Genomic DNA, 27,452 nt, shown 5'->3' on the forward strand with positions numbered 1-27,452 from the left:
TACTGCACACTGGCACCCTGCCGGGCTCTGAACTGATTGCAGCTTTTAAAAGCCATATGTTAATCCAAATCCAAACACCAAATTCAAGCAAGCTTTATATATCTGCGTGTGGATAGAAAACAGAGGCATGCCCTCTCTCTGCCTCTCTTAAGTTTTTGGTTTCCTTTCCACTGGCAGCCTGCCATTAAGACTAATGGCTCCAAAGCTTGATGACTTTATCAGACTTCTTTGGGTAGTTGTGGTCCTACCTGTTTTTGTTAACTTTCAAAATCACATAATTGATTCTATCCTTTACGCTGGCTGTTAGAAAGCCTAGAGCCAAGTCTTTGGTTGACTTCTGAAAAATGGGCACACACTTTGAGAGCTAACCTCGTTTCAGTTGAACTTGTGACTTTTTTTTCAAGCCACCTTAAACAATTTTTGGAACAAAAAGACATAAATAAAAGTCACTTTCAGAGACTCTGTCTCAAAAAAAAAAGTCACTTTCACAGTAAACTTGGAGGGAAAGTCAGGGCTGATTTAAAAATAAAAGAAATACCAGACAGTAACCTCCCTATTTCTTCACTTCACTCCTAAGATGCAGCACTCCAGACTCATCCATATCAGTGTCTATTATTTGGGGATAAATAAGACATTTTGAAGGAAACAGCATTTATGATTTAGGTCACAAAACACTCACTGAATGACCTGACTGAAGTGCACTAGCACATGTAAATAATTCATGTGTGTGAGTAACGGAGTGCTTTGGAATTTAAGTACTTTCATAGTCATTATTCCACTCAATCTGCCTGATTGTACTAATTCTCATAATAATCCTGGCAAACAGACAGGAAATATCTATCTATCATCTATCCATCTATCTATCTATCTATCTATCTATCTATCTATCTATCTATCTATCGACAAGAGTTTTGCTCTTGGAGTTTCGCTCTTGTCACCCAGGCCGGAGTGCAGTGGTGCGATCTTGGCTCACTATAACCTCCTCCTCCTCGATTCAAGTGATTCTCCTGCCTCAGCCTCCCAAATAGCTGGGATGACAGGCATACACCATCATGCCTGGTTAATTTTTGAAGTTTTAGTAGAGATGGGGTTTTACCATATTGGCCAGGCTGGTCTCGAACTCCTGACCTCAGATGATCCCCCTGCCTCGGCTTCCCAAAGTACTGGGATTATAGGGGTGAGCCACTGGGCCTGGCCACAACCCTCTTTTTACAGAAGCAGCAACTGATGCTCAGGGAGGTTAACATCTTTTCTAAAATCATAAAACCATTTAATGTGCTACAACTTGAACATGAGTCTTTGTTTTCAAGTCCTAAGCTTGCTTTATTACATCAGGCTATAGTCTTAGGAAGATATAAAAATCAACAACTCCACAAGACATTTTATTCACTTCAACTCTTACAACCAGCTTAGTCTCCTTGAACAGAGAGGAAAGTAAACAGAAAACCAGTGTGCTTTATTTCTTGCTTGACGTGGCAGTGACTCACCCACCTCTCTGTGAGACTATCTATGCGGTCACAAAGAATGGCCACCCCCAGGGCTCTGACTCAGGGGAAGAGGAAGAGCTATGAGGAGCGGGTTCTAGGATCCCCCACCTCTGCTTTTGTAGAAATCAATGCATTCATAAGCATTGGTTAGCTTATGGGAACAGTCCTGGCTGTGAGATTACCGGTACCCTCTTTATGAACCTTTAGCCTCTCAGGGTGAAAGCTCATTGCAGCCCTCAGCTTGATGTTAGTCTGTTAGTAGTCCTGTTGAGAGAAGCCACTATTTCTTACAGCACAGCCCCCACTGCTAATGTAAGCAATTGTGACCTGTGAGTGGCTGAGACCCACCAGCACGCAGGGGACCCCTCAGAAGGAAGCAAAGGAAGCCCCAGAGGCACGTACCGGGACTGGGTCTGCTTAGTGATGTTCTTTATGGTCAAGCCCTCCTTTCCGATGATGGCACCAACAAACTGGGTAGGGACCAGGATCCGCAGCGGGAAATCAATCTGTCTGGCCTGAGAAGAGCCCCCAGGGGCGTGGCCTTGCTCACGGGAAGAGTGGTCCCCACGCTGGGCTCGCTGAGGGGGCGAAGGGGAGCTCACCTCTTCATCCGGGATGTAGGAAATCTTGAAGGAGTAGTTCTCAAACTGATGCCCGCTTAGCTTCTCCATGGCTCTGAAACGCAGCAGGGACAGGGGAGCTTCATCAGAAACCAACATCAAGAAAGACCCTCCCTCAAGGTTGGCTCATTCACTCCCATGTAATAGGCGCCTATATGGGTGCCATGCCAGGCACTGAACATACAGCGGTGAGCAAGGAAGACACCACCTCTGCCCCCTCGAGGACTGCAGTTAACAGTTAAACAGGTAATCACAGTGCATCAGCCTGGCCAGGCTTCATATCCAATATTGCAGCCTGGTCTCCACCACTCAAGGCCATTTCCCCCTTATCAAAAACTCTTATAAATATCAGCATAAAATTATGACTCGGCCAGAAGAGGTGGCTCACGCCTGTAATCCCAGCACTTTGGGAGGTTAAGGTGTGCAGATCACAAGGTCAACATGGTGAAACCCCGTCTCTACTAAAAATAACAAAGAAAATCAGCCGGCTGTGGTGGTGGGTGCCTGTAATCCCAGCTACTCAAGAGGCTGAGGCAGGAGAACAGCTTGAACCCAGGAGGTGGAGGTTGCAGTGAGCTGAGACCGTGCCATTGCACTCCAGCCTGGGCAAAAAGAGGGAGACTTTGTCTCAAAAAAAAAAAAAAAAAAAAGGCTCATTTTAATCATCATCCATATTGAAAAATCAGAAATATGTAAATACAAATAAAATCCTAATCCACTCTCTATCTTAACTGTCTTAAATATAAACATATTGTTTATAAAAATGGATTAATATTGTACATATTTTCTAACCTTTAAAAAATAATTAATAGTCTAAACATTTTTTAATGTCACTAAATATCTTTCAATGTCACTAAATATCTTTCAGTATAACTTTTTTCACATGTGATTCAACTGCAGTATCAGTATCATTTTTAATGACTGTTTAACATCCTATTGATCATGGTTTTTGCAAATGATCCTTTATAGTTAGATACCTGTTATGTCCAACCTTTTACAGTTACACACATTGGCATCTTTGCAACTACAACTTTGCACACCGGACAAATTCCTAGTAGAACTGTGAAGTATTGCCCAGTGGTCTCCTAGAATGGTTTCAACACACATGATCCGGTGACAGTTTAGAAGAGAGCATTTGTGTCCTTGAATCTTCAAATGCACAGAGTACTGTTATTTAAAGATATTTATCAATTTGATAGGGGATAATTGACATCCCACAATTGTATTCTTAAAATGACACTGAAGTGCCGGGCATGGTGGCTCATGCCTGTAATCCCAGCACTTTGGGAGACCAAGGTGGGTGGGTCACTTGAGGTCAAGAGTTCGAGATGAGCCTGGCCTACATGGTGAAACCCCATCTCCACTAAAACTACAAAAATTAGCCATGTGTGGTGGTGGGTGCCCGTAATCCCAGCTACCTGGGAGGCTGAGGCAGGAAAATCACTTGGACCTGGGAGGCGGAGGTTGCCGTGAGCCGAGATTGCACCATTGCGCTCCAGCCTGGGGGACAGAGCAAGGCTTCATCTCAAAAAAAAGGCAAATGAAGTAGAATCCCCTTTTCAGATATTTTTAGTAGCATTAACCCAATTTTACTAGATTAATGTTTAGGGCTTGTGAATTTATTACAAAGCAGTACCTTTTGAATTTAATAAAAGCAATACAGAGAGTAATATCATGTACAGAGGTCCACCCAAGCAGCAGCTAGATAAAGGCCGTGGAGGTAAGTTGTTGGTGTATCTCCACTTACAAATGTGTACAAGGTAAAAGCTAACCCTAAATGAACTATCAGCTTTTTCAATGCAAAATTAACATTTTGAAAACTAGCAGTGTGAAAATGGGTTAAATATCTTTGCATGTTAAAAAAGAACACTATAATCCTGGGATGTATAGCCAAGGTTATGCCACATCCATAAAGCAAGACCAAATGTGAGCATAATTCTGATTATAGTGACCTGACAGGCACTTTCAGGACCTCCTACAAAAAAGGAACTTGTTTTTAGTGTTGTTCTTTTAGAGATGGGGGTCTCACAATTTTGCCCAGGCTGGTCTCAAACTCCTGGCTTCAAGTAATCCTCAGCTTCCCACGTGGTTGGGATCACAAGCACATACCACCACATCGAGCTGTTGTTGATACTGGTGTTGTTTTGAGAGGCAGGGCCTCGCTCTGTTGCCTAGGCTGGAGTGTAATGGTGCAATCACCGCTCACTCCAGCCTCAACCTCCTGGGCTCAAGCAATCCTCCTGCCTCAGCCTCTGAGGTAGCTGGAACTATAGGTGCAAGCCACCATACCCACCTCATTTAAAAAAAATTTTTTTATAGAGACATAGTCTCCCTATGTTGTCCAGGTTGGTCTCAAACCCCTGGGCTCAGGCAATCCTCCAGATTCGGCCAAAATGCTGGGATTACAAGCGTGAGCCATCATGGCTGGCCTCACTGTTTTTTAAGAGACTCTATCTCATGTCCATTAATAGCTAAGCTCAAAATTAACCATCCCTAAAGCAATGAATGGGCATTGGAAAGAGGATGGGGATTGGAGAAAAGAACCCAAACCAGGTGCTATCGATTAACCACTCTCAGACAATTCTCTCTGCTGCTGTTGTCACTGAGGTGGATTCCCTCTTAATGTTACACACACAGAACTCATGTTTTGATATAGGCTGTGCTGCTTCCTCACAGTGCATGGAGGAAGCTCCAGGTAAAAGTGGTCCCACGTGGTTGGCAAAGCACAGTCTAGGATACACAGGGTCACAGATGTGGTGTCCTCTCTACCTGACCATGTCAAGACACAGCTCCTATCTTGGTTTTGATGCCAAGGCACAACATTTTTCAAGTCTCTACACAATCCACGAGTATCCTGGTGTGAATGTCCTGGAGCTCCACTAACATGTCAAAGATGGCAGGAACACCCTGGAGCTCTACCAGTATGTCAAAGGTGGCTCACATGCCATGGAGCTCCATGGGTAAGTCAAAGGTGGCATATATCTGGCTAACAGAGCTGCGTCTTTTTAGAAAACATTTAAAAACACAGAACTCAATGAAATTCAAAGACAAAACCAAATAAATCTAAACAGAAATAAGCCCAAATCTGCTTACATTTTTGCTTCTTCTCTTGTTGCATACGTGACGTTGACAACGGCAGTTTCTGTGTCTGTGTTGACTAGGGAAAAAGCAGAAACTACACTGTCATAGGAAAACACGCTGTCACCCTCTGACTTAATGTAAACAGACAAACATTAGAGAAAAAAATGCACAAAAGCCCTCATCACACTAGCTCCATCGTTACCTACATCTCTACGTTTATCCGACTTCATAATTTGTAATCAATTGTATACAACACATTTGTAATCAATCGTATAAACAACTCAGAACTATCTTTTTCACGTATTTTATAAACACTTTTATATGAGTATTTGGTATGAGTGCATTTTCTTCGTATTTTTCATTTTTAATGTCTACGTAAAACCGCAGTGAGTCAAATGTGCCATGACTTGCCTAACCATTTCCCAACCGTCGGCAACTAGGCTGTTCCCACTATTTGCTATTCTAAATAGTGTTGCTAAAAGTCGCCTTTGCTGCAAACATCACTGGACTGTGTGTTCTTCTGAATTACTTCTTTAGGCAAAATCACAGAAGAAAAGTAACGCGGTGAAAGAACATGATGCATATTTTCAGACTGGTCTCCTAGAAGTTTGTATCAATTTATTGCATCACTATCAAGGTATGAATTTTAATTATGATTTACATTTATTCTTACATAATTGTGTGTGTGTGTATAGATATATAAAACAATAAGAAAATGTTTTAATGTAAATTCTTCATTCATTGACAAACCTGAACAATCGCTATTTTTGTTTCCCTTTGAACTCTGTGTGTGAGTTAAATCTAGTAACAACGTACAATAAATAAAACTGACAATTCTAATTTACTTGGCTAAAGGTGGAAGTACAAACTCTATGATTGGCTAATAAGGGATTACTCTTATAAGTTGTCTTGTCTTAGATCATAATTTCTTGCCTCTTCTTCTGTACTTAGAAATTAAATTCAAAGGCCAGACAAAACTTTCTCAGTCCAAACCAGTAAACTAAACACCAAAAATAGACGTTTCCCAAAACAAACAAAGGTGACTAGATCAATTCCTCCCTTTAAAACATTTAAGCTGTTGGGAGTTTGGAGTCAACAACATTAAGTTAAAGATAATTCAAGAAAAGTATGATAAAGCTGCTTTCCAAAGTAATAATAAAACTCTTTAATGTACAATTCTTAACTCTGGACACATGCTTGAGATTCAAGAATTCTATAAACCCCTCCAAAATGATTCAAACTTGTGGAAATGTGAATTTTTCTGGTTTATTATTTTATAAGATTTGCAAAGGGACCTGAAACCCCAAAAAGCTGAAGGACTACTGTTAAAAATACTCTTTGTCAAGTAACTTTAAAGGAGCTGCAGCCTTTCTGGGTTGCGGGAGGTTGTATGTAACGCTCAGGAAGAGCTGCCACTGGGAACTACAGGTCATAAACCCCGAGCCCAGCTCTGGCCTTTGCCCTGAGTGTTCATAGCACGCTTTAATTCACGCTTACCCAGAGAAGTCCTCACAGCACACAACAGGGGAGTGTAGCCCATAACTGTCCTCTCTCAGTGCTCACACAAACAATGCCACAAAGGTTTCCTATTCGTTGCTTTCCAGTGCTACAGATGAGGCTGTAGACTCCCAGGAAGGGCTGGGTTTGAACCTCCCGAATAAAGCTATCCATTAGGATTCTCAGATTCTGTGCTCACTTCTTAGTCATATTCTCTGTTCTGTTCTTCAAAGACGTCAGTCTTCAGGAAATCAGGCAGTTCTTTGATTCTGCGATGAGCTAAGCTCCATTCAAATAATTTATTTCATTGGACATGAAAGTTCTATAAAGTTGCCTAAAACTCTACTGAAAATATTTTCCTGCTGAATCAGGCATCACTCACGTAACAGGACAAAACAACAGCCCATCAGTTCTATCCTGTCGTTGTTAGGCAGCTGGGGGGTCTGGGGGAAACTGGGGGTTCTCCAGGGCACAGCTGCCCTAGGAGCTGTAAACTGCCCCAGGGACATGGAATATATTTTCCTTGCGTAGCAATGTCCTGAGTTTATAATATGGTCTTAACTAGTAATTTTTACAGGTTCATGTCTGCAAGGTCATCTTGCCTACACCATCCAATCATTAGAACGTCTTCTTTTCTGCCTGGCGCAGTGGATCACGCCTGTAATCCCAGCACTCTGGGAGGCCGAGGTAGGTGGATCACTTGAGGCCAGGAGTTTGAAGCCAGCCTGGCCAACATGGTGAAACCCTGCCTCTACTAAGAATTCAAAACTTAGCCAGGCATGGTGGTGCTCACTTGTAAGCCTAGCTACTGGGGAGGCTGACGCACGAGAATCTCTTGAACCTGGGAGGCGGAGGTTGCAGGCAGTAGAGATTGTGCTCCTGTACCCCAGCCTGGGTGACAGAGTGAGACTCCGTCTCAAGGAAAAAAAAGGCTTGTTTTCCATATCAAAGGAAATAATAACTAAGAAACAGAATCCTTGTAAATCATGTCTTCTTCCTGAGCTCTTTCCCTTTACCTTTGGGCATGGGCAGGCAGCAGCATGAAACTGAATAATAATATTTTTAATATTCATGGAGTGGAAAATATCTGAATAATTACTGCCTTAAAACTATTAATTACACCAGCAGACAGAATAGATCGCATGCGAGAAAATGGGTTATTTACAATTTTTCCTAAGTGAACTTGAACAATCATGACTCTGCTGTCTACAAATGCATTACAAAGTTTCTCTGTGGGTGTTACAACTCTTCAGTGACAGAGGAAGGGTAGAAATTTTTTTCTCAATTCTACACATGTGCATACTGAGTCAGTGAGGTTAAGTGACTTTTTCAAGGGCTCAACGTCAGTAAATGACTGAATTTACATTCTGTTTTCTAGGTCAAGGCAAAAATAATCTTTATCACTTATTATTGCCAGTCACATCAGGACCTTGGAATCTACTTTTCTGGGACTCTTAAAGAGCTACATAAGATATCAGCTTTAGGTACCATTGTTTTCCTTTTAAAAATCATAGTATTTCATGCTTTAGAAGATAAAAAAGAGGCTGGCAGGAAGAAAAGTATCTTCTGGGCATTTGCAGCAGTGCTCCTGAGACAGTTGTTCTCAAATCTGAGTACACACAAATATCATTTCAGGGACTTGCTCTGTTTGTTTTTGAGATGGAGTCTCATTCCATCACCCAGGCTGGAGTGCAGTGCTGTAATCTCGGTGCACTGCAACCTCCGCCTCCTGGGCTCAAGCGATTCTCCTGCCTCAGCCTTTCAAGTAGCTGGGATTACAGGCATGTGCCACCATACCTGGCTAATTTTTGCATTTTTAGTAGAGACAGGGTTTGCCATGTTGGGCAGGCTGGTCTCGAACTCCTGGCCTCACGGGATCTGCCTGCCTGTGCCTCCCAAAGTCCTGAGGTTACAGGCACGAGCCACCATGTCTGGCCTTGGGCGTTTTCTTAAAATACAGATTCAAGAGCTCTTCCCCGCAAGACTCTTACTCAGTAGGTCTGCAGTAAGTCCTAGGAGTCTGCATTTCATAAGCACTCCAAGGGATTATTGGTATAGGAGTCCTATTCTTTGGGTAACACTCATTCCAAGGCATTAGGGATCTGTTTTTCTTACCCAGGAGAAGGAAAGTAGCCACAGTGTAAATCCAATTACTCCTAAGTGAATTAAGCTTACCCTGGCCTGACAGCGTTTGTCCAGTGCTTGAGCACACTGCACGGTATGTGAAAAACAGCTTGTAAATAATATTCCTCGAGAAGATAAAACGATACAGACATAGACAGAAAGAGACAGCTATCTCTCAGACATAGATGTACATACATATACTCTAGGAAGCTTGTTTCAAAGAAATAGGAACTTACTATTTCTCGCTGGAGATGACCCAGCCTATAAGAAAAAAACAGGTAATATCTCCAAAACTCAAAAGGCTAACTTCCTCACTTATTACCTTGTTCCACATTCTCCACTGTCCCATACTGAGCCAAAAGTCCATCCAACACCTAAAAGAGAAGGCTTCCATGTCAGAATGGGAAGGTAAGATCATACGTACAAAAAATAGTACAGTGGTATCTCCCAGCAAATGAATTAAGGGAAAAAAAAGATGGTTATAGGAATAATCTAATTAAACTGATATTTCAGGTCTTCCACAAAAACAGAACTGAACAAATATATGGGACTTTCATTTGCTCACTGCCTCCCAAACAATCTGTTCACTAAGGTTACACAGCAGAATTTCAGAGTCTTGGTAACTGTTAACCATCACATTCATCATGATGGCTGGAACACACTACTCTTACAATGAGAAGCAGAATAAAGAACAAGGTTCACTCTGCTTTCCTGAAATACTTAACAATTCTTTTACAAGGATCTCTTCATTTTACAAGGTAATAAGATGTGTATGTTTGAGATTTTCCATAGTAATCAGGTTTTGTTTTTGTTTTTGTTTTTTTGTGTTTTTGAGATGGAGTCTGTCTCTGTCGTCCAGGCTGGAGTGCAGTGGTGCCATCTCTGCTCACTGCAATCTCCGCCTCTGGGTTCCAGTGCTGCATTCTCCTGCCTCAGCCTCCTGAGTAGCTGGGACAACAGGTGCCGGTCACCACACCCAGCTAATTTTTGTATTTTTAGTAGAGACATGGTTTCACCATGTTGGCCATGCTGGTCTCAAACTCCTGACCTCAAGTGATCCTCCTGCCTCAGCCTCCCAAAGTGCTGGGATTACAGGCGTGAGCCACCACTCCCGGCCAATAATCTTTTTCTTTTTTAAAAGTAATAAAAACATTAGATAAAATATTATTTCCTTTAAGTCTTTGTGATTTTCTTTGGGTTGGGGAATAAACTATGGGGCAGTTTGTTTTTAAACAATGCAGTAAGGCTACTCCCCATATTCTTATTTTAAGGTAAAAATCTTACAAGCTTTACAACTCTGAAAACATATCTTAACTGTTACAGCAACTAATTCAAAACAAACAAAAATTTGCTAAAACCAACAAAGACCTTTCTACTTTTGTTGCCTTTTCATTGACTTTTTAATCAAATGATAATCTGGAAAGATAAAAATCTTTTTAAAAATCATGAGATACAAGGCAAGGGGATTGCTTGAGCCTACAAGTTTGAGATCAGCCTGGGCAACATGGGAAAAACCTCATCTCTACAAAAAATACAAACATGAGCCAGGCGTGGTGGCGTGCATCTGTGGTTGCAGCTACTGAGGAGGCTGGGGTGGGAAGATCCCTGGACCCGGCTGAGTGAGCTATGATGCTCCACTGCACTCCGGCCTGGGTGACAAAGTGAGACACTGTCTCAAACAAACCATGAGATACAAATCACAAACCAGGTGTATACATGGTTTCCTGGCTTGTTTTCTGGTGCTTGGTAGCATGGTACTTGAAAACACAGAACATGGAGGGATCAAAGTACACATTCTATGAAAGGAACAAATATGACCCCAAACTCAAGACTGATCACATACATTAAGGTACCGAAAAGAAAGAGGCAGGACCCAAAAGCTTTGTGGGAAATTCTGAGGCCCAATACCTAAATGTAAAATGGGACTAAAAAAGGGAGAAATGTCTCATTAACCCATCAAAAACTGACACAGGCTTACCTCCCACTGCAGGTGAGGAGGGATGTTTCGAATCTGAATTTTCCTGCTCCTGTAAAGATAAAACCATAGACTATAACACTTTATCCAGGACACAAACTACAGCAAATAATAAAAACAGGCTTAAGCCCATCATTTGAGTTTATTTTCTCACTGTGTTCACCATGGCATCAACAAAAATTCCTACTGTGAATCATGAGCATGGGTTTTTTTTTTTTTTTAAAGACAGAGTCTCCCTCTGTTGCCAAGGCTGGAGTGCAGGTGGTGTGGTCTCAGCTCACTGCAACCTCCACCTCCCGGGTTCAAGCGATTCTCCTGCCTCAGCCTCCCAAGTAGCTGAGATTACAGGCACGCACCAGCACGCCCGGCTAATTTTTGTATTTTTAGTAGAGACAGGGTTTCACCATGTTGGTCAGGCTGGTCTCGAACTCCTGACCTCAAGTGATCCACCCACCTCAGCCTACCGAAATGCTGGATTACAGGTGTGAGCCACTATGTGGGCTTCATGAACATGTTATAAAGTTTTCAATTACTTTGGAAAACAAAAACGAAAAACACAAAGCCCCAAGAAATCCCAAGATTAAAAAAAAAAAAACAATAATTTAAATACAGACTCGTCTTTCAATTTCTTACCAAAGTAGTTAGAATTTAAGTCATCATACAGATTCTATTTATAGAATTATCCCCTTCCTCCTCAGCCTGCAACTGACCCTACCCCAAAGGGTACCTAGGCTCAAACAGGACAGGAGAGGTCAGATAGTGGGTTTCAACAAGATCAGATTTAGTTGCCCCCTTATCTAACAATGCAAAATGTCATTTAGAAATATTTTTATTTCTGAATAGGTAATACAGTTCTAATTCAAAAATTAAAACACTATAAAAAGTTATACTGTGAAAAGTCTCACCACCCCCTTCTTTTACCAGAAATAAATACTTTTTACACGTTATTTGTGTATCCTTCAGATTCTTTATGCAAATAGCAAATATGAATACATTTTCATATTTTCCCCTTTTCTTATAGAAATATCTGCATATTCTACACACTCTCTGCATCCTGCTTTTTTCCCTTAACAGTCCTATTCTTGAGATCTTTCTATATTGAGATATATAGAGGTCGAGAGCTTCCTCTTTCTATTTCACAATTACATAGATATCCTGAAGTGTATTTAACCTATCGCCTGCTAATAGACATTTGGGCCTTTTCATTCAGAGGCTTTCCCCAAGACATCTGCTGGTCTGAAAGGTTTGAATGATTTATATTGTTTCTTGTTTTTAAGTATTGAAATTAAACAGAAAAAAGAACAGTGTAAGTTATGTACATTTTTTTAAATCGTTTGAGAACATGCTGGATCCTGGAAAGAAAGCATTTAAATGTCAGAGAGGTGGTTTTAGTAGAAGAGCTTGACACTGAAATCCTATAAATACCCATTTTAGGCGGCTGCCAGAAAAGAGATGTGGTGACCATGGTGTACCACCTCGTGGGCTCAGAGGTACCAAAGAGTGGCCGTACACAGTCACATGCTTCTCCAGGGCTTTAATGGGCATGGCAGCTCACGCCTGAAATCTCAGCACTTTGGGAGGCCGAGGCGGGTGGATCACCTGAGGACGGGAGTTCAAGACCGTCTGACCAACATGGAGAAACCCCATCTCTACTAAAAATATAAAATTAGCCAGGTGTGGTGGCATGTGCCTGTAATCCCAGATACTCGGGAGGCTGGGGCAGGAGAATCACTTGAACCCGGGAGGCAGAGGTTGCAGTGAGCCGAGATCGCAACATTACACTCTCGCCTGGGCAGCAAGAGTGAAAGTCCGTCTCAAAGAAAGGAGAGAGAGACACAAAGAGAGGTACAGAGATGGAAGAAATAAATGGGGAAATAATGAATTAAATGAGGGGCTCCAGGTTTGTCAGTTCCTTTTTATGGAATGTCATGAGGACAACCCCTCTGTTCCAGCTCCCACATACTCCTTCAGTATTGTCTGTTTTTTTTAAATGTGAATGTATTCATGCTTTACTAGGGCTGCTTTAATGACCATACAGAATCACTAACTGTGTATCCGGATGGAAAGGAGGAAAAAGAATCAAGAACTAATTTCTACCTCTATGCTGTAAAGGCTAATTCCTGACGTAGCCCTTGGCAATAGTTCAGAATAAAACTGCCAGCACCCATACAGTGGCTACATGGAAATTGTCTATGGAAGATGTCACCAAGCCTAACAGTTTGTAGAAAAAGGCGTCCACATTTTCAAGAAAACATTTCTAAAGAAAAATATTTTCGTTATATCCAAATATAATAAACATTGACTCCAACTGCTAAGCAACTATTTACTGGTAGATATTCTATTGGAAGAAACTCATGAATGAGCACAAAGAGATGTGAACAAAGACAGCTACTGTAACATTATTTGTAACAAAGATCGCATACAATCTAAATACTCACCAGAGATGAATACATATATCCTAATAGGGCCTAATACAGAATATTATACAGCTCTTAAAAATGAAGTCGACAATCATGCACTGTCATAGAAAACTCTGCAAGTCTGCTGTTAGAAGAAAAGAGGTAATTACAGACCAAGTTGATCCTGCTTTTAGAAAGCACAAAGCCAAATTACCTGTTACTCGATATGTGTATGTGTAAATGCACAGAAAAAGGGAGCACCAAACAGATTTGGTTGGTAAAACGATACTTTTATTTTGGCTACTTCTAATTTTTAAATCTCATTTTCTCCATAGTTACACTAGGTATTCTCGAAATCTTATTTCTTATTCTTGAAATCTAATACAAGTAAAAGGCATTCCTTATCCCCACTGCCACAGAACTATTAATTTATTTGGCAAACCCTTCATTCATAGTGCAAAAGTAGAGAAACTCTGCCCAGTGCTGACTACCCCAAATACTAACTGAATGTATCTAAAACAATGGCATTTGCCTGTAACAGTTCAGCTAAAGACTACACATCAGTTCAGTAACTGGGAATGTCCTGCTTTGTTAAGCTGGACACTTGGAGGAACAATCTCTAAAAAGCTAGACTGTAGCACCTCTAATCTCAGATCAGGATGGACAGGAAGAAAAAGAACTGAGAACTAAAAAGAGAAATGGAGATCACTACGGTAGAATGAACTAACCTGGAGTTCAGTCAGTCATTTGGGAGATTATTCTGAGGGATTATCTTCTGGGGTCATGAGCAATTAGGACCTCTGAGATCTGCTGACTCCTGTGGCATCATCTGGACAGCATGACTTCTCATCCGGGTACCCAGGAGGCCTGTTCCCTTCTTCCCCAGAGGAACTTCTGTGTGTCCTTCAAAACGCAGCTCACATACAACCCCCGCTGAGCTTTCCAGAACATCTCCAGAAAGAACTGTTTCTTCTGTACTTTTCAGCTTTTCTAGCAGCTCACTCTTTGCCATAATTACTTATCTGCTAGTGCTGTCCCCTCAACCCCCGCAGTGATTTCCTCAAGGTCAGGTTCCTTATTTACGATTCCACCGTCTAGCTCAGAGTCTTGTACACAGGGGCTGAGAAGAGCACTTCTGCTGCTGACTCCACCCAGGAAAACAAATTGTCTATTTTTTCCTTGCCTGGCAGTCAACAGGAGAAGGAAGGAGGTATTCGTTTCCCTCTTTAGACAAGAAAGGAAAGTATCTGGCTCAGTCTCAAATGAGAATATGGATCTTTCTCCCTAAAACTGTGCTGTGCTTTAAAAAAGCCAAACACATAGTAACTTAGGAAAGTGATTGGTAATAGGAAAATAATTCTTTGTCCCTTAAAAAAATAATTTCACAGTTCATATATATTTGGAGACGAAGTCTTACTCTGTTGCCCAGGCTGGAGTGCAACGGCGCAATCTCTGCTCACTGCAACCTTCACCTCCCGGGTTCAAGCGATTCTCCTGCCTCAGCCTCCTGAGTAGCTGGGATTACAGGCGCGTACCACCACACCTGGCTAATTTTGTATTTTTAGTAGAGACAAGGTTTCACCATGTTGGTCAGGTTGGTCTCGAACTCCTGACCTTGTGATCCATCCGTCTCGGCCTCCCAAAGTACTGGGATTACAGGTGTAAGCCACTGCACCCAGCTGTTCCAATACGTTAAAAAATGAAACCAAGCTTCTGTAATTATAGGTAAAAGGCATTTTTTATCCTCATTGCCACAGAACTATAAAAGCCATCTCCCAGCTGTCCCTCCGTCTTTGGCCTGCACCTCCTCCTCTCCCATCCACTCCTCGCCTGGCTGCCAGTCATTTTTTAAACACAAGGAGATGGCTACTCCTGCCTTTCTTGACCCCCTGGTGCTGCCTCTTCCCCATCTCTATCTTTAAACACTCCTGCCCCACCAAGTCCTTTCACCTGTAGTTCACAAGTGTGCCAGAATGAGCCTTCAACCCCCTCAGCTCACCTTCAAACAAAAGGAAAAAGAGCAAGACCGGGCACAGTGGCTCTTACCTGTAAGCCCAACATTTTGGGAGGCTGAGATGGGCAGATCACCTGAGGTCAGGAGTTTGGGACCAGCCTGACCAACATGGAGAAACCTTGTCTCTACTAAAAATACAAAATTAACCAGGCATTGTGGCACATGCCTGTAATCCCAGCTACTCGGAAAGCCGAGGCAGGAGAATCACTTCAACCTGGGAGGCGGAGGTTGCAGTGAGCCAAGATCGCACCGTTGCACTCCAGCCTGGGCAACAAGAGTGAAACTCTATCTCAAAAAAAATAAAATAAAATAAAAGGAACATGGCTTTATTTCACCTTCATTTTAACTGGAAGCAGAATGAGACCTGAAGTCAAGCAAACAGTGCTCTTTAATACAAATATATAGGCCCTTTCCCTGTGGCTCTCAGATTCAGGAACTCAAGACTTCCCACTCTCATGTTCAAGTAAACTAAGAGTGTGGGAAAGGGCCTCCTACCAGGAAACTCATAATGCTGCCCTAGAGCCATCCTGCTTGGCTGGGGAACTGGCTACCTTCACTGAATCTATATTCTGGTTAATTGGTGATTACAGTACACATGTGTACTAACTGTAAAGGATACAGTACACATGTATCCAACTGTAAAGAACTACAGAATAAAATATATGTAACTCCAGCTTATCTAACCGATTTATAGTTGATGGGTTCCAAGGACTTTCAACATATAAATGCCTCAGCATACCTTTCATGTTATATTTATGTTATTTTTGTGCTATAAATGCCCAGAGGTAACAGAAGGTTCTGAGTCAATTTCAGATCCGCTAAATGTCCACTGTTATGAATTTCAAGGGCCTGGCAGAAATTATTTAGTCATGGTAGAATTTGTTGCTTAAAGTGGGCAATCAGCTGGGAAAATAAAATCATATTTAATTATTGAGGAACCTTGTGAAAATGAAGAACCATTTCATCTGTGTTATTTAAAAAAAAAAAAAAGGTAAAAGACCTGCTTTCATGTGGGGAGGGTAATGCCACAGTTTTCAGGCATATGGTCAATTAGCCACAAGTCTGATCAGCTACCTTGAGAACTCTAACCCAAGCCTTGGCTATGCTGTGGGTCTGAGGAGAGAATAAATTAACATGAATTCTGGGAACCCAGCGTGTAGGAACTTGAGGATTCCCAGGTAACTTTTGGGCAACAGAGGCAACATAGAAAGCACAGAGGGCCTTGTGAGAGTGTCCTTTGGGGTTCAAAGGAGGATTTTACTGAACTAGGTCCCACCTGTTTCCATAGCATTTCTGAGCTCCACCAGATGACACAAGGGATTTCCTTATGTGCATTATCTGTAAAGAGAGGCAGGTACGCTAACCAACTCCGAGCCGGGCCAAAAACCACCAGCGCTTCCAGCCCTCCTCTCCTCTAGTGCTGCAGTCAGATTCCAGTCTATTGCACATGCTCATTAGTGTGTATTTCCTATATCTCACTAATTTGAAAGTTCCCCTAAAAACTTCTGGTTATTCTGTACAAGGGGCATACTGTGCTAAATATGAACTAGGATCTAGGGCTGCTCAAGGAAGCAAATAAATCACCAGTGATAGCCAAGTCCAATCCTCTCCCTAGCTGTCTTTTTTTTTTTTTTTTTTTTTTGAGACAGGGTCTTGTTCTGTCATCCATGCTGGAGTGCAGTGGTGTGATCTCAGCTCACTGCAGCCTTGACCCCCTGGGCTCAAGTGACCTTCCCACCTCAGCTTTCTGAGCAGCTGGGACTACAGGCCTGAGCCACATGCCCAGCTATTTTTTGTAGTTTTTGTAGAGATGGGGTTTCGCCACACTGCCCCGGCTAGTTTTCAACTCCTGGGCTTAGACAATCAGCCCATCTTGGCCTCCCGAAGTGCTGGGATTAAAGACACGAGCCACCACTCCCAGCCCAACTGTCTCTTACAGGTCTCTCTTTCTCTCAAACCCACACACCACACAGGAGGGTCACAGAGACTAAGTCAGTCAATGAAAAAAATTGTCTAAGTCACTTTTTTTTTTTTTTGAGAGAAAAAAACAAATGTTAAACATAAATCATTGTGACTATTAGTAGCATGAGCCAAATCATGAAAGGATTAAATCAAATACTGTGGTGACCTGCTGCAAAGGGTTTTGATCCAGGAGAATTGCAGTTATAAACCCAGTAACTTCCCTTGCCCTATAAACTCATGTTCACAAAACCATAAGCCCCAGAACAGCCCTCACAACTCATGCTGCCTGAGCATTCAGAGACAGGAATACATGAAAGATCACTGTTTGAATAATACAGGAAAAAAAAAATCAGTTAATGTGTCTTGGTCCCTTTGGGCTACCATAACAAAACTCCACACACTGAGGCAGCTTATAAACAGAAATATGTTTCTCAGTTCTGGAGGGTGTGAAGTCCAAGATCAAGGCATCAGCAGATTTGCTGTCTGCTAAGGGCCTGTTCCTCATAGAAGGTGCTATCTAGCTGTGTCTCTGGATGGAGAAAGGACTGGATACCTCTCTGGGGTCTATTTTATAAGGGTACTAATCCCCTTCATGAGGGTTCTACCTTCATGATATAATGAACTCCCCAAGCCCCTTCATACGAACACCTTGGGGGTAAGGATTTCAATGTAAGAATTTGGTAGCACCGGGCGTGGTGGCTCATGCCTGTAATCCTAGCACGTTGGGAGGCCAAGGTGGGTGGATCACCTGAGGTTAGGAGTTCAAGACCAGCCTGGCCATGATGGTGAAATCCCATCTTTAAAAAAAGAAAAGAATTTGGTAGGGACATAAACTTTTAGACTACAGCAAAAAGCAATAGTCTGAGACTGTAATTCATTTACCTCCCCACAGCCCTCTCAGGGCCTACTAGCTCACAAAAAGACCTAACACAACTCTAGATTTCTCTTTTGAGGAAACCATCAAAGATTCTTGTTTCCTGTTGAAAGGAGTGGAGCCAGGTGTAGTGGCTCACACCTATAATCCCAGCATTTTGGGAGGCCACAGTGGGAGGACAGCTTGAGCTCAGGAGTTTAGTACCATCCTGGGCCACATGGCAAGACCTCACCTCTACAAAGAGAGACAGTAATTCTATAATGCTATTCATTTTTTGTTTTGTTTTTTTGAGACGGAGTCTTGCTCTGTCGCCCAGGCTGGAGTACAGTGGCACGATCCTGGCTCATTGTAATATCCGCCTTCCAGGTTCAAATGATTCTCTGGCCTCAGCCTCCTGAGTAGCTGGGACTACAGGTGTGTGCCACCATGCCTGGCTAATTTTTGTATTTTTAGTAGAGATGGGGTTTCACCATATTGGCCAGGCTGGTCTGGAACTCCTGACCTCATGATCCACCCACCTCAGCCTCCCAAAGTGCTGGGATTACAGGCATGAGCCACCATATCCAGCCGTTATTCATTTTTTAAAAAATTAGCCAGGCATGGTAGCACATGCCTTTAGTCCTAGCTACTTGGGAGGCTGAGGTGCAAGGATCACTTGAGCCTGGGAGGTAAAGGCTGCTGAAAGCTGTGACTTTGCCACTAGACTCCAGCCTGGACAACCAAGTGAGACCCTCTCTCTCTCCCAAAAAAAAAAAAAAAAGTGAAAGGAGAAAAGTCAATGGATCGTTAGATGATGTTTAGATGTCTGTGAGAAGACTGGTTGGATGGTTACTGCTGGACAAGATGAAGAAATTCCCCGACTGGGTTAGAGCAGAACTTGCATGAAATGACCATTATGTTTCATTCCACCTTCAGGATTCTATAAATCTTTTGATTTATAGAACCATAACAGGAAGGTTAAAACCACTTCCCACTAAAAAGAATCAGCATGCTTATTTATAGATTGAAAGCCTCATGCACTGTTCTAGTGAAATAGAGTACCAGATTTCTCAGAGATCCTTTTTTTTTTTTTTTTTTTTTTGAGATAACGTCTCACTCCAGTCACCCAGGCTGGAATGTAGTGGCGTGATCTTGGCTCACTGCAGTCTCAGCGTCCCAGGCTCTGGTGATTCTTCCACCTCAGCCTCCTGAGTAGCTGGGACAACAGGCATGTGCCACCACCTCTGGCTAAATTTTTATATTTTTATTAAAGACAGGGTTTCTCCATGTTGCCCAGGCTGGTCTCAAACGATCCACCTGCCTCAGTCTCCCAAAGTGCTGGGATTACAGGCAGGAGCCACTGTGTTTGGCTGAGATTCAATATTTTAGCTCTTTAAAAAGGACATCACTATCTACAATTCTGTTATTTAAAATTTATATTCAGTGTTTAACGAAGGGGCTACTTTTACTGGAGTAGTGGCAAATAGCACAACTATGTGAACTGAAGGAAGACTAAAAATCTATATTATTCCAAGAAAGATGAAAGATGATACCTTTTTGGGGGAAGGGGAGTCAAATACCTCATTTGGAAATCAAACAAAAACTCTGACACAAAAAAATTGTGATTATCCTTATCAAGATTTGTGTATAATTCCCTATGACAATACCATCTCTCTCTTCCACCATCCCTCTCCTCAACTCACTTTGTGCAATGTAGAGAAAAAAAAATGTAGTTTTAGCTCAAGTTTTACTAGGACTTCTCCATGGGCTTCACTGAACAGTATCTTTTCCCTATTTCTCAATTTATTTTATTTGATGAAGTCTAATAACATTTCCGAGGTACACCCAAAACATTCTTCACAGTGTGTTTAGCATGAAGGTTTTCCCAAATCACCGTTACTATGTATCGGTGCTAAGTATCTCATTTAAGCCTCACCCTTTTGAAGTAGGTGTTGTTATTCCCATTTTTCAGATAAATACACTGAGGATCTGATGAGTCCTTTGTCTAAGTCTCTCAGTTAGGAAGTGGGTATTTTTGACTTGTGGTCTCCACACATTTAAAGTTTTGCTCTTTAAATGTCACTGGAATTATTAATTCACCAAAACAAAGTTTACATTTCAGGCAGGTATTTTAGTTTGATGAATTCTAGTCAACAGGTCCCTCTCCACTGTCAAATGCTAAGAAAATGCGCCTTGGGAAGGATGTCCAGCTTTTCCTTCTCAGCATCAACTGCAGTGTAGAGCCACTGACCAAAAGCAACTCCAGGAAGGGTTATTTTGGAAACTTCACTGCGGTGGCTCATTCTTTGCTCCTCAAGAGGATTTACTTAAATATAAATGCACTTCAGAGAGGGTGATAAAGGTATTAACTAGTAAACTCCTTCACGGATTAGCCGACTGCTGGTCAACAGTCAGGCTCTCCTGGCACACGGCTGTATGGAAGGGCCTGAGGGTGAAATGGCGACCCAAGAAATACCTGCTTATCCCTGGCCCCAATCAGGGCCGAGCCGAGCTTCGAGGGGCCAGATCAAGTTTGAGAACCTTCCTCAAAGCATGGATTGCTGTATAGGGAAGGGTGGCATGAATCCCAGAAAGCTAAACAAAGTCCTCAGAAGAGCAAGAACATTCATGTGTGCTTGAGTACAAACATGCATTTGGACTCAGGAAGTGAGACTGAGATGTAAGGCTGAGGTTGGTTGTTGGCTTGTTTTTAAGATGGAGTCTCACTCTGTCACCAGGCTGGAGTGCAATGGCACAGTCTCAGCTCACTGCAACCTCCGTCTCCTGGGTTCAAGCGATTCTCCCGCCTCAGTCTCCCGAGTAGCTGAGATTATAGGTGCCCACCATCACGCCCAGCTAATTTTTGTATTTTTAGTAGAGACGGGGTTTCACCATGTTGGCCAGGCTGGTTTTGAACTCCTGACCTCATGATCCACCTGCCTCGACCTCCCAAAGTGCTGGGATTACAGGTGTGAGCCACTGCGCCCAGCAAAGGCTGAATTTTTATGAGCCAAAAATCTGCATGCCTGCTTTCAGTTTTTCAAGATCTAAACAGAATAAAAACCTAAAGCATTTTCTTTAATGTTTTAATTCTGTTGTGATGAAGATTCCAGTTAACAAAACCGAATGGTGTTTCTAGAGAAGTGATTAATCATCCTTATACGGTCCTCAACTCATAATCTATATAATTAAGACTAACTAGGGTAAAAACAAATATTTACACATAATCATTTGAGCTCAGATAAATAACACGTACAAACACAATATAACACAAGTTATCATCTAAGTATATAAATGTTTGCCTTGTGTGGCACATGGTAAATACAGAACCATCTTTGTAAAGGCCAAGAGAGTCACGTGCCCAATCAACTGTACCATCCATCTTGTCAATTAGTTTTCAAAAAATTATTCTCTTTAGTTTTCCAAACAGCACTTGAATCTGTTTATTTCCTTCCTCCCGTACTACCTGTGTCTTTTTCTGTTTTCTTCCTCTTCAGCCCAGGCAGCGTCTGGAGCACAGCATGTGCGCAGCAATCAGCAAGTTCCCCAGGGGCATTTGCTGCTGGCCGCTGCTTCTTTCTCCTGGCCCACTCCATCCCACATCCTGTCTTTAGACTGTAAGAGTAACATGTGCTTACTGAAGACGCTGGTCTTCACACAAGCCAATTTCTTTTATTTCCAGTTTATGAGTGATAAAGTGACAGCAGTTTACTTCTGAAAAGAAGAAACTATTCCCACCAGTTATAACAGATGTTGATCTTATTCATTATAGTTACAGTGATGAAGGAAAATTAAATTCATCTGTAATATAGCCCTAAACCCCAAGAAAGCAGGAAAGACAGGAGAGGACTGTCCAAATCACTTGCTCCTTCCTCTTGCCATATAAATCAAACAGTATCTCCCACCTCACACAAGAGAGCACCCTCTCACCTAGCTGAGGGTCAGGTGGAATAAACAATCCAAACCACCTGTACCCAAATGTTTTGACTCGAGGTTAATAGACATTTCACCTGATTTTGGAGAATGGGATGATCTCTAAGATTAAACTAAAAGTTTTTCCAAATTTATTAAATAAATGTTTACTAAGGACCCATGATAGGCTAAGCACTTACGGTGTTGGGGTATAGTAGTGAACAGAACAAAAATAGGGCAATATTGATCTCAGCAATTCTGAGAACTTGACTTAATTTCAATAAAGCAATAGAACGTATTTTTGAGTTGGTTACTCAATCCAACTCCTTGCTTTTTCCTAGGCAATTTTTAGAATTTTTAAAGATTTTTGTGCTAAAAGTGAACCAAATATCTTTAAATGCCTATTTCTGCACAGTAGGCTTATAGTGTAATAGCAGCTAGTAAATGGCATCATAGAGTCACTGTTTGCACACACGGTGACAAAGTTAAAGCTGGGGAAGGTACTGTGTTTGTAACAGCATGGGACACCTCCATTGCTCCAGAAAGGTGTCAGGGAAGCTTTTCCCAACACCCAGAGTCTGCCCCTTGGCATTTAACTCCCTGAAGTTTCCTCTGTTACAGGAAGAGATACTCTGGAGAAAGTAAAAAAAGGCCGGCCGGGTGTGGTGGCTCACGCCTGTAATCCCAGCACTTTGGGAGGCCAAGGCGGGAGGATCACGTGAGGTCAGGAGTTCAGGACCAGTCTAGCCAACATGGTGAAATCCCATCTTTACTAAAAATAGAAAAATTAGCCATCCATGTGGCAGGCGCCTGTAGCCTCAGTTACTCGGGAGGTTGAGGCACGAGAATCCCTTGAACCCGGGAAGGTGAAGGTTGCAGTGAGCCAAGATCATGTACACTCTAGCCTGGGAAACAGAGCGAGACTTAGACCACCCTCATTCATAAAGTGCAGAAAAGATAGTATTTTTCACCTACAGATGGGCAGAAATCACAAAGTTTGATAGCTCCATGTTTTCAGATACATAGGGAAACCAGCATTGCATCGTGCGTTGATGTTACAAATGCACAGCCGAGTAACTGCTCCACTTCCAGGATTTCACTTCTAGTTTATCTTCCAAGACATGCTCACACATGCGCAAAGTGGCCCGGCCGGGTGCGGCGGCTCAGGTCTGTAATCCCAGCACTTTGGGAGGCTTCCTTGCTTTTTCTCAGTATTCAGGCAGGTGACTACTGGCTTTCTTAACTTCATTCATTTCATTTATTCCACAAACCCTTACCAAGTATTTACTATGTTAGATACCAGAAAGACAGTGTGAACAACCTGCTCCCAACCAGGAGGCAAGTTAGTGGGAGTGCACCTCACATGCCGTGCTGTGAAGAGACGAGCCTGCACCACGCCGGAGGGTGCCTGAGTGGCCAGACAGACAGGAGGGGAAACCTGGCAGGGATCCAGGAGAGGCAATGCCTCAGCAAAGCCCTGAGGAAGGGGATGCAGGATAGGCCGAAGGGAAGAGCAAGAGCATAGAGGGGTCAGGAAAGACATTCTAAGTAAGGGAATGAGGCAGAGTCTGAGGAATCTCAGGTCCTCTGGTTTGAGAGGTGGAAAGAATGCTTCCAAGGAAAGGCAAGACAACAGGCTGGACAGGTTGGCAAGAACCAGTGGCAAAGACTTCCTATTTCCTGAGTTAAACCACAAGGGTGATAAACCTTTCACCAAGACCCAGACACGAATCATCATGCCCCCACACAGAGTCAGTGGACACCAGGCCAACACTGGGAGACAGGTGAGCACAGCCAGCAGCACTAACTTTCTTCTCAGAAGCTATTTTCTTCTTACCGGCTTTTCATCCTCAGACAAGACAACTTGCCAGCTCTGAAATTCACAGTGCAAGTATACCTCTACCCTGTTCTGTGGCTGTGAATATCCCACCATCAGGACAGTCTTCTGATGATTCCCCCCGCCCCTCTCTTTTTTTTTGAAATGGAGTTTCATTCTTGTTGCCCAGGCTGGAGTGCAAAGGCATGGTGTCTTAACTCACTGCAACCTCTACCTCCTGGGTTCAAGAGAGTCCCCTGCCTCAGCCTCCCAAGTAGCTGGGATTACAGGCACCTGCCACCACACCCGGCTAATTTTTGTATCTTTAGTAGAGACAGGGTTTTGCCATGTTGGCCAGGCTGGTCTCGAACTCTTGACCTCAGGTGATCCGCCTGCCTCGGCCTCCAAAAGTGCTGTGATTACAGGCATAAGCCACCATGTCTGGCCTAATTCCTCACTTCTTTTTGACATGTGGCTGCCAGGTCCACTTAACCAACAAATTAAATGCCTCTTTATCTTAAAAGCAGCTCTCCAACTACTATTCTAATACTCTTCTGTTTTTAACAGGTGTTTACCACACTTCTTGAAAGCATAAAAAATAGATCCATTAAATATATTAGGAATGTTTTAGGTTAGTAGAGGGTATTATTGAATAAGGTGACTGATTACAAAAAAACACCACCAGAACTTTTATTTTTTTAGTACACATGAATAAGGCTGCCATCAAAGTAATGGTCTTAGAAAACCATTTACTTATTTGAACAATGATTTTTCTGCCCAACATAGTTTTGGAATTTTTTTTTGGAGACGGAGCTTTGCTCTTCTTGCCCAGGATGGAGTACAATGGCATGATCTCAGCTCCTGGGTTCAAGCAATTCTCCTGCCTCAGCCTCCTGAGTAGCTGGGATACAGGCATGTGCCACTATGCCCAGCTAATTTTGTATTTTTAGTAGAGATGTGGTTTCTCCATGTTGGTCAGCCTGGTCTCAAACTCCTGACCTCAGGTGATCTGCCCACCTTGGCCTCCCAAAGTGCTGGGATTACAGGTGTCAGCCACTGTGCCCTGCCTGGAATTCTTTCAACGATATTTTCTGCATCATTTATCCAATAAACAATAAATATGCTCTGTTTTACCACAGATCGTATTTCTAAGATTGTACTGTAGACCAAAGGCAAATCAATTACATCCTTCTTTTCTTTCCCCTCTTTCCATATTCAACAGAAACAAAGAAAAACTCAGAGGTTTCTTCTTATGCCTCTGCTAACAATAGAAAGAACAGCTCTCTGGGGATTGGGCTGTTTTATTCTGCAGCCCTCCTCAGATGCCAAGACTGCAGGGCTGGTCACCATACTCACGTCCTCAGTAAGGAATTCACCTCCTACTTTTCTTCAGGGGCAGGTAGGGAAGCACAGCAGCACCCTCAGCTGTCTTGGGCTCCCTGATCTGGTTAAGGAGAGTGTATTTACTCAGGGCCATGGTGGTGCATTGGGGAAGCCCACCCTGACAGCGCTGGCTGGTCGTCAGAATGGAAGTGGGAGGACATCCTTCATTTCCAGGTCATGCCTGGTTACCGTTTCACCGTAACTGCGGGGCTGAGGAGAGGCTACCCAGCCTGGATCAGAGCTCCCACAGCCCTCACCGGGTGGCTTGTTTGTGGCATTTATCATGTCCTGTTGTGACACTCTGTTTACATCCCTGGGCCTGGCCAGACTCCGCCTCCTGTGATTTTCTCATCCCGCCACCCAGTACTTTACATGCTCAAAGGATGACTATAAACAAGTGAACAGACAGCAGGAGTGGCTGCCCTCATGCTCATGGAATTGGGCCTCTCCATTCAGCCCATGTTGGTCATTTCAGATCATTTGAATGTAAAGGGTTCTCTCTGTCTCTGACCAGGTTTCTTGCATGCCTTTGGCAGCCATGGAGCTCTGAGAGGGTGTGGTTTCCGGAGGGCTGGGCACCCTAGTCTATTTAATGGAAGGCCATGGAAAGAGTGGGCATCAGGACCACTGGGCACGTGGCCACCACCCAGATCTGTAACTGTGGCATGTATTTCACTTCTCTGGGGCCAGATGGCCTCTTCCTAACATTCTCCTCAGTGCTGAGAGTTCTTCAATCCTGGCTGCTGACTTCCCTCCAGGACAGAACAGATGCCTCCTCCTCCCAAAGACATGATGCAGGGACTGAGCTGTCCAAGCAAAAAAACCTTTGAAGGAAGAATTTCTGTGCTGTGAATGGTTTATTCTGAGAACAGGACTCAAGAAAAGTTTTAGCAATCTTTGTTCAATGACAGATATAGAGCGATTGTAATCTGTGAGCCAAGAAAAAAGGTTTGTAGAGGCTAGAAGAAAAGAAGTCCATGGCTAAGAACATGTAAAAACATCTATAATAAACAAGAGTTCCAACAGAAAGACTGTGAATCAGCAGGCCCACAGGGCTGGAGAGCAAGCTCTGAAATGATACAGAATCACCTGTCTAAGGGGCAAATAAATGGTGCAGAATGCAAATGCAGGAGGTGACACAAACGCACCTGGATTCAACAGAGAGCAAGTAGACACATCTATGTCCCAGGCTGCACTAATGGGGAAGCCCACCAGATAGAAAGTGGGGACCACTGAGAGTCTTTAGAGTTTATAAGGCTAAAAACCCCAGTCTTGGCATGCAGAGGAGGAGGGAGGGATGAACAGGAATGACATTTTCTGTTCACTTCACTGACGCTTTGCACTGTGCATTTCCAGCTGGGCATGTCCCAGACATGATCTCTTGCACTGGCTGCACTAATGAACATCAAATGTTCAGGCTGGCAACCAATTACATGAACAGGTGTCAGGAGCACACATTAACAGGAGTCTGACTAGGGCAGGGGGTGGGCAAACTATGGTCTCTGTGCTACATCCAGCCTAAAGCCTGTTTCTGTAAATAAAGTTTTATCAAAACACCCGATTTGCTTACCTATTGTCTACAGCCTTTTTCGTATTGCGTTGGCAGCGTTGAGCGGTTGTGACAAACACCATATGGGCCACGAGGTCTAATATATTTGCATTCTGGCTCTCTACTGAAAAAAAATTGCTGAACCTTGGACTAGCGGGGCAGACAGTGAAACTGAGAAGATTAAGACCAAGGGAGCAGTGGGATGTAGTTCCAGGGACAGAGCAGTAACTCTACCAGAAAGTATGTCAGAAACTCCCTCCTGGAACTGGCAGATGGGTAGGGTTAAATCTGAGTGGAAAACGGAAAGGAGGAAGAAGGAAGAGCAAAGCCATGATCAAAACCTGAGTAACTTAGAAGATGAACACGGAGCAGAAGTGACACCAGAGATAAGATCCTGTATCTTTTGGAGTTAAGAACCACCATTTTGATGGGCTATTCTGGGTTTTCCAGACCTTCTCAAGGAGCTGATTCTTACAGCTTACAGGACCACATTCTTGGGAAGCCACAAACCCCAGCCATGCCTTGCCAGGTGGTATTCAGTGCGGACCACAGTAGGACTGTGATGGTCAGAGATGAGTTTGAGTGGGGAGAGGAAGAAGACAGAGGAAAATACAGACTGTGTTTGGACAAGAGAAAACAGGAAACAGCTAATAGGGAGACAGATGAATACTAAGTGGGGCAACTGCAGAGGCTTTATTTAATAAGGTGGAGAGTTTGCACTGCGACGGTAGGCTCTGGCAGATGACTGCAGGGACTTGCACAGGGCAGTCATTCGTGATT

At 43.0% G+C, this 27,452-nt stretch overlaps 1 protein-coding gene across 5 annotated transcripts in view; it reads right to left on the bottom strand.

Annotated features, from left to right (window-relative positions):
- The window catches only part of IGF2BP2 (insulin like growth factor 2 mRNA binding protein 2), a 179,472-nt gene that overhangs the window by 39,511 nt on the left and 112,509 nt on the right, over positions 1–27,452 (bottom strand). For all 5 annotated transcript variants that reach the window (XR_010338942.1, XR_010338941.1, XM_021674467.2 and 2 more), the window contains exons 3-6: positions 10,788–10,836; positions 9,132–9,183; positions 5,201–5,264; positions 1,890–2,162 (exon numbers count right to left, since the gene is read on the bottom strand). Coding sequence is in view for 3 of the 5 variants with exons in the window: in XM_021674467.2 (XP_021530142.1) it covers positions 1,890–2,162; positions 5,201–5,264; positions 9,132–9,183; positions 10,788–10,836 (438 nt within the window). In the remaining 2 variants the exon portion in view is untranslated. The remainder of the gene's footprint in view (positions 1–1,889; positions 2,163–5,200; positions 5,265–9,131; positions 9,184–10,787; positions 10,837–27,452) is intronic.

This window comes from Aotus nancymaae, unplaced genomic scaffold (assembly GCF_030222135.1).
Source record: "Aotus nancymaae isolate 86718 unplaced genomic scaffold, 86718_ANA_hifiasm-v0.15.2.pri h1tg000067l, whole genome shotgun sequence".
NCBI lineage: Eukaryota > Metazoa > Chordata > Mammalia > Primates > Aotidae > Aotus > Aotus nancymaae.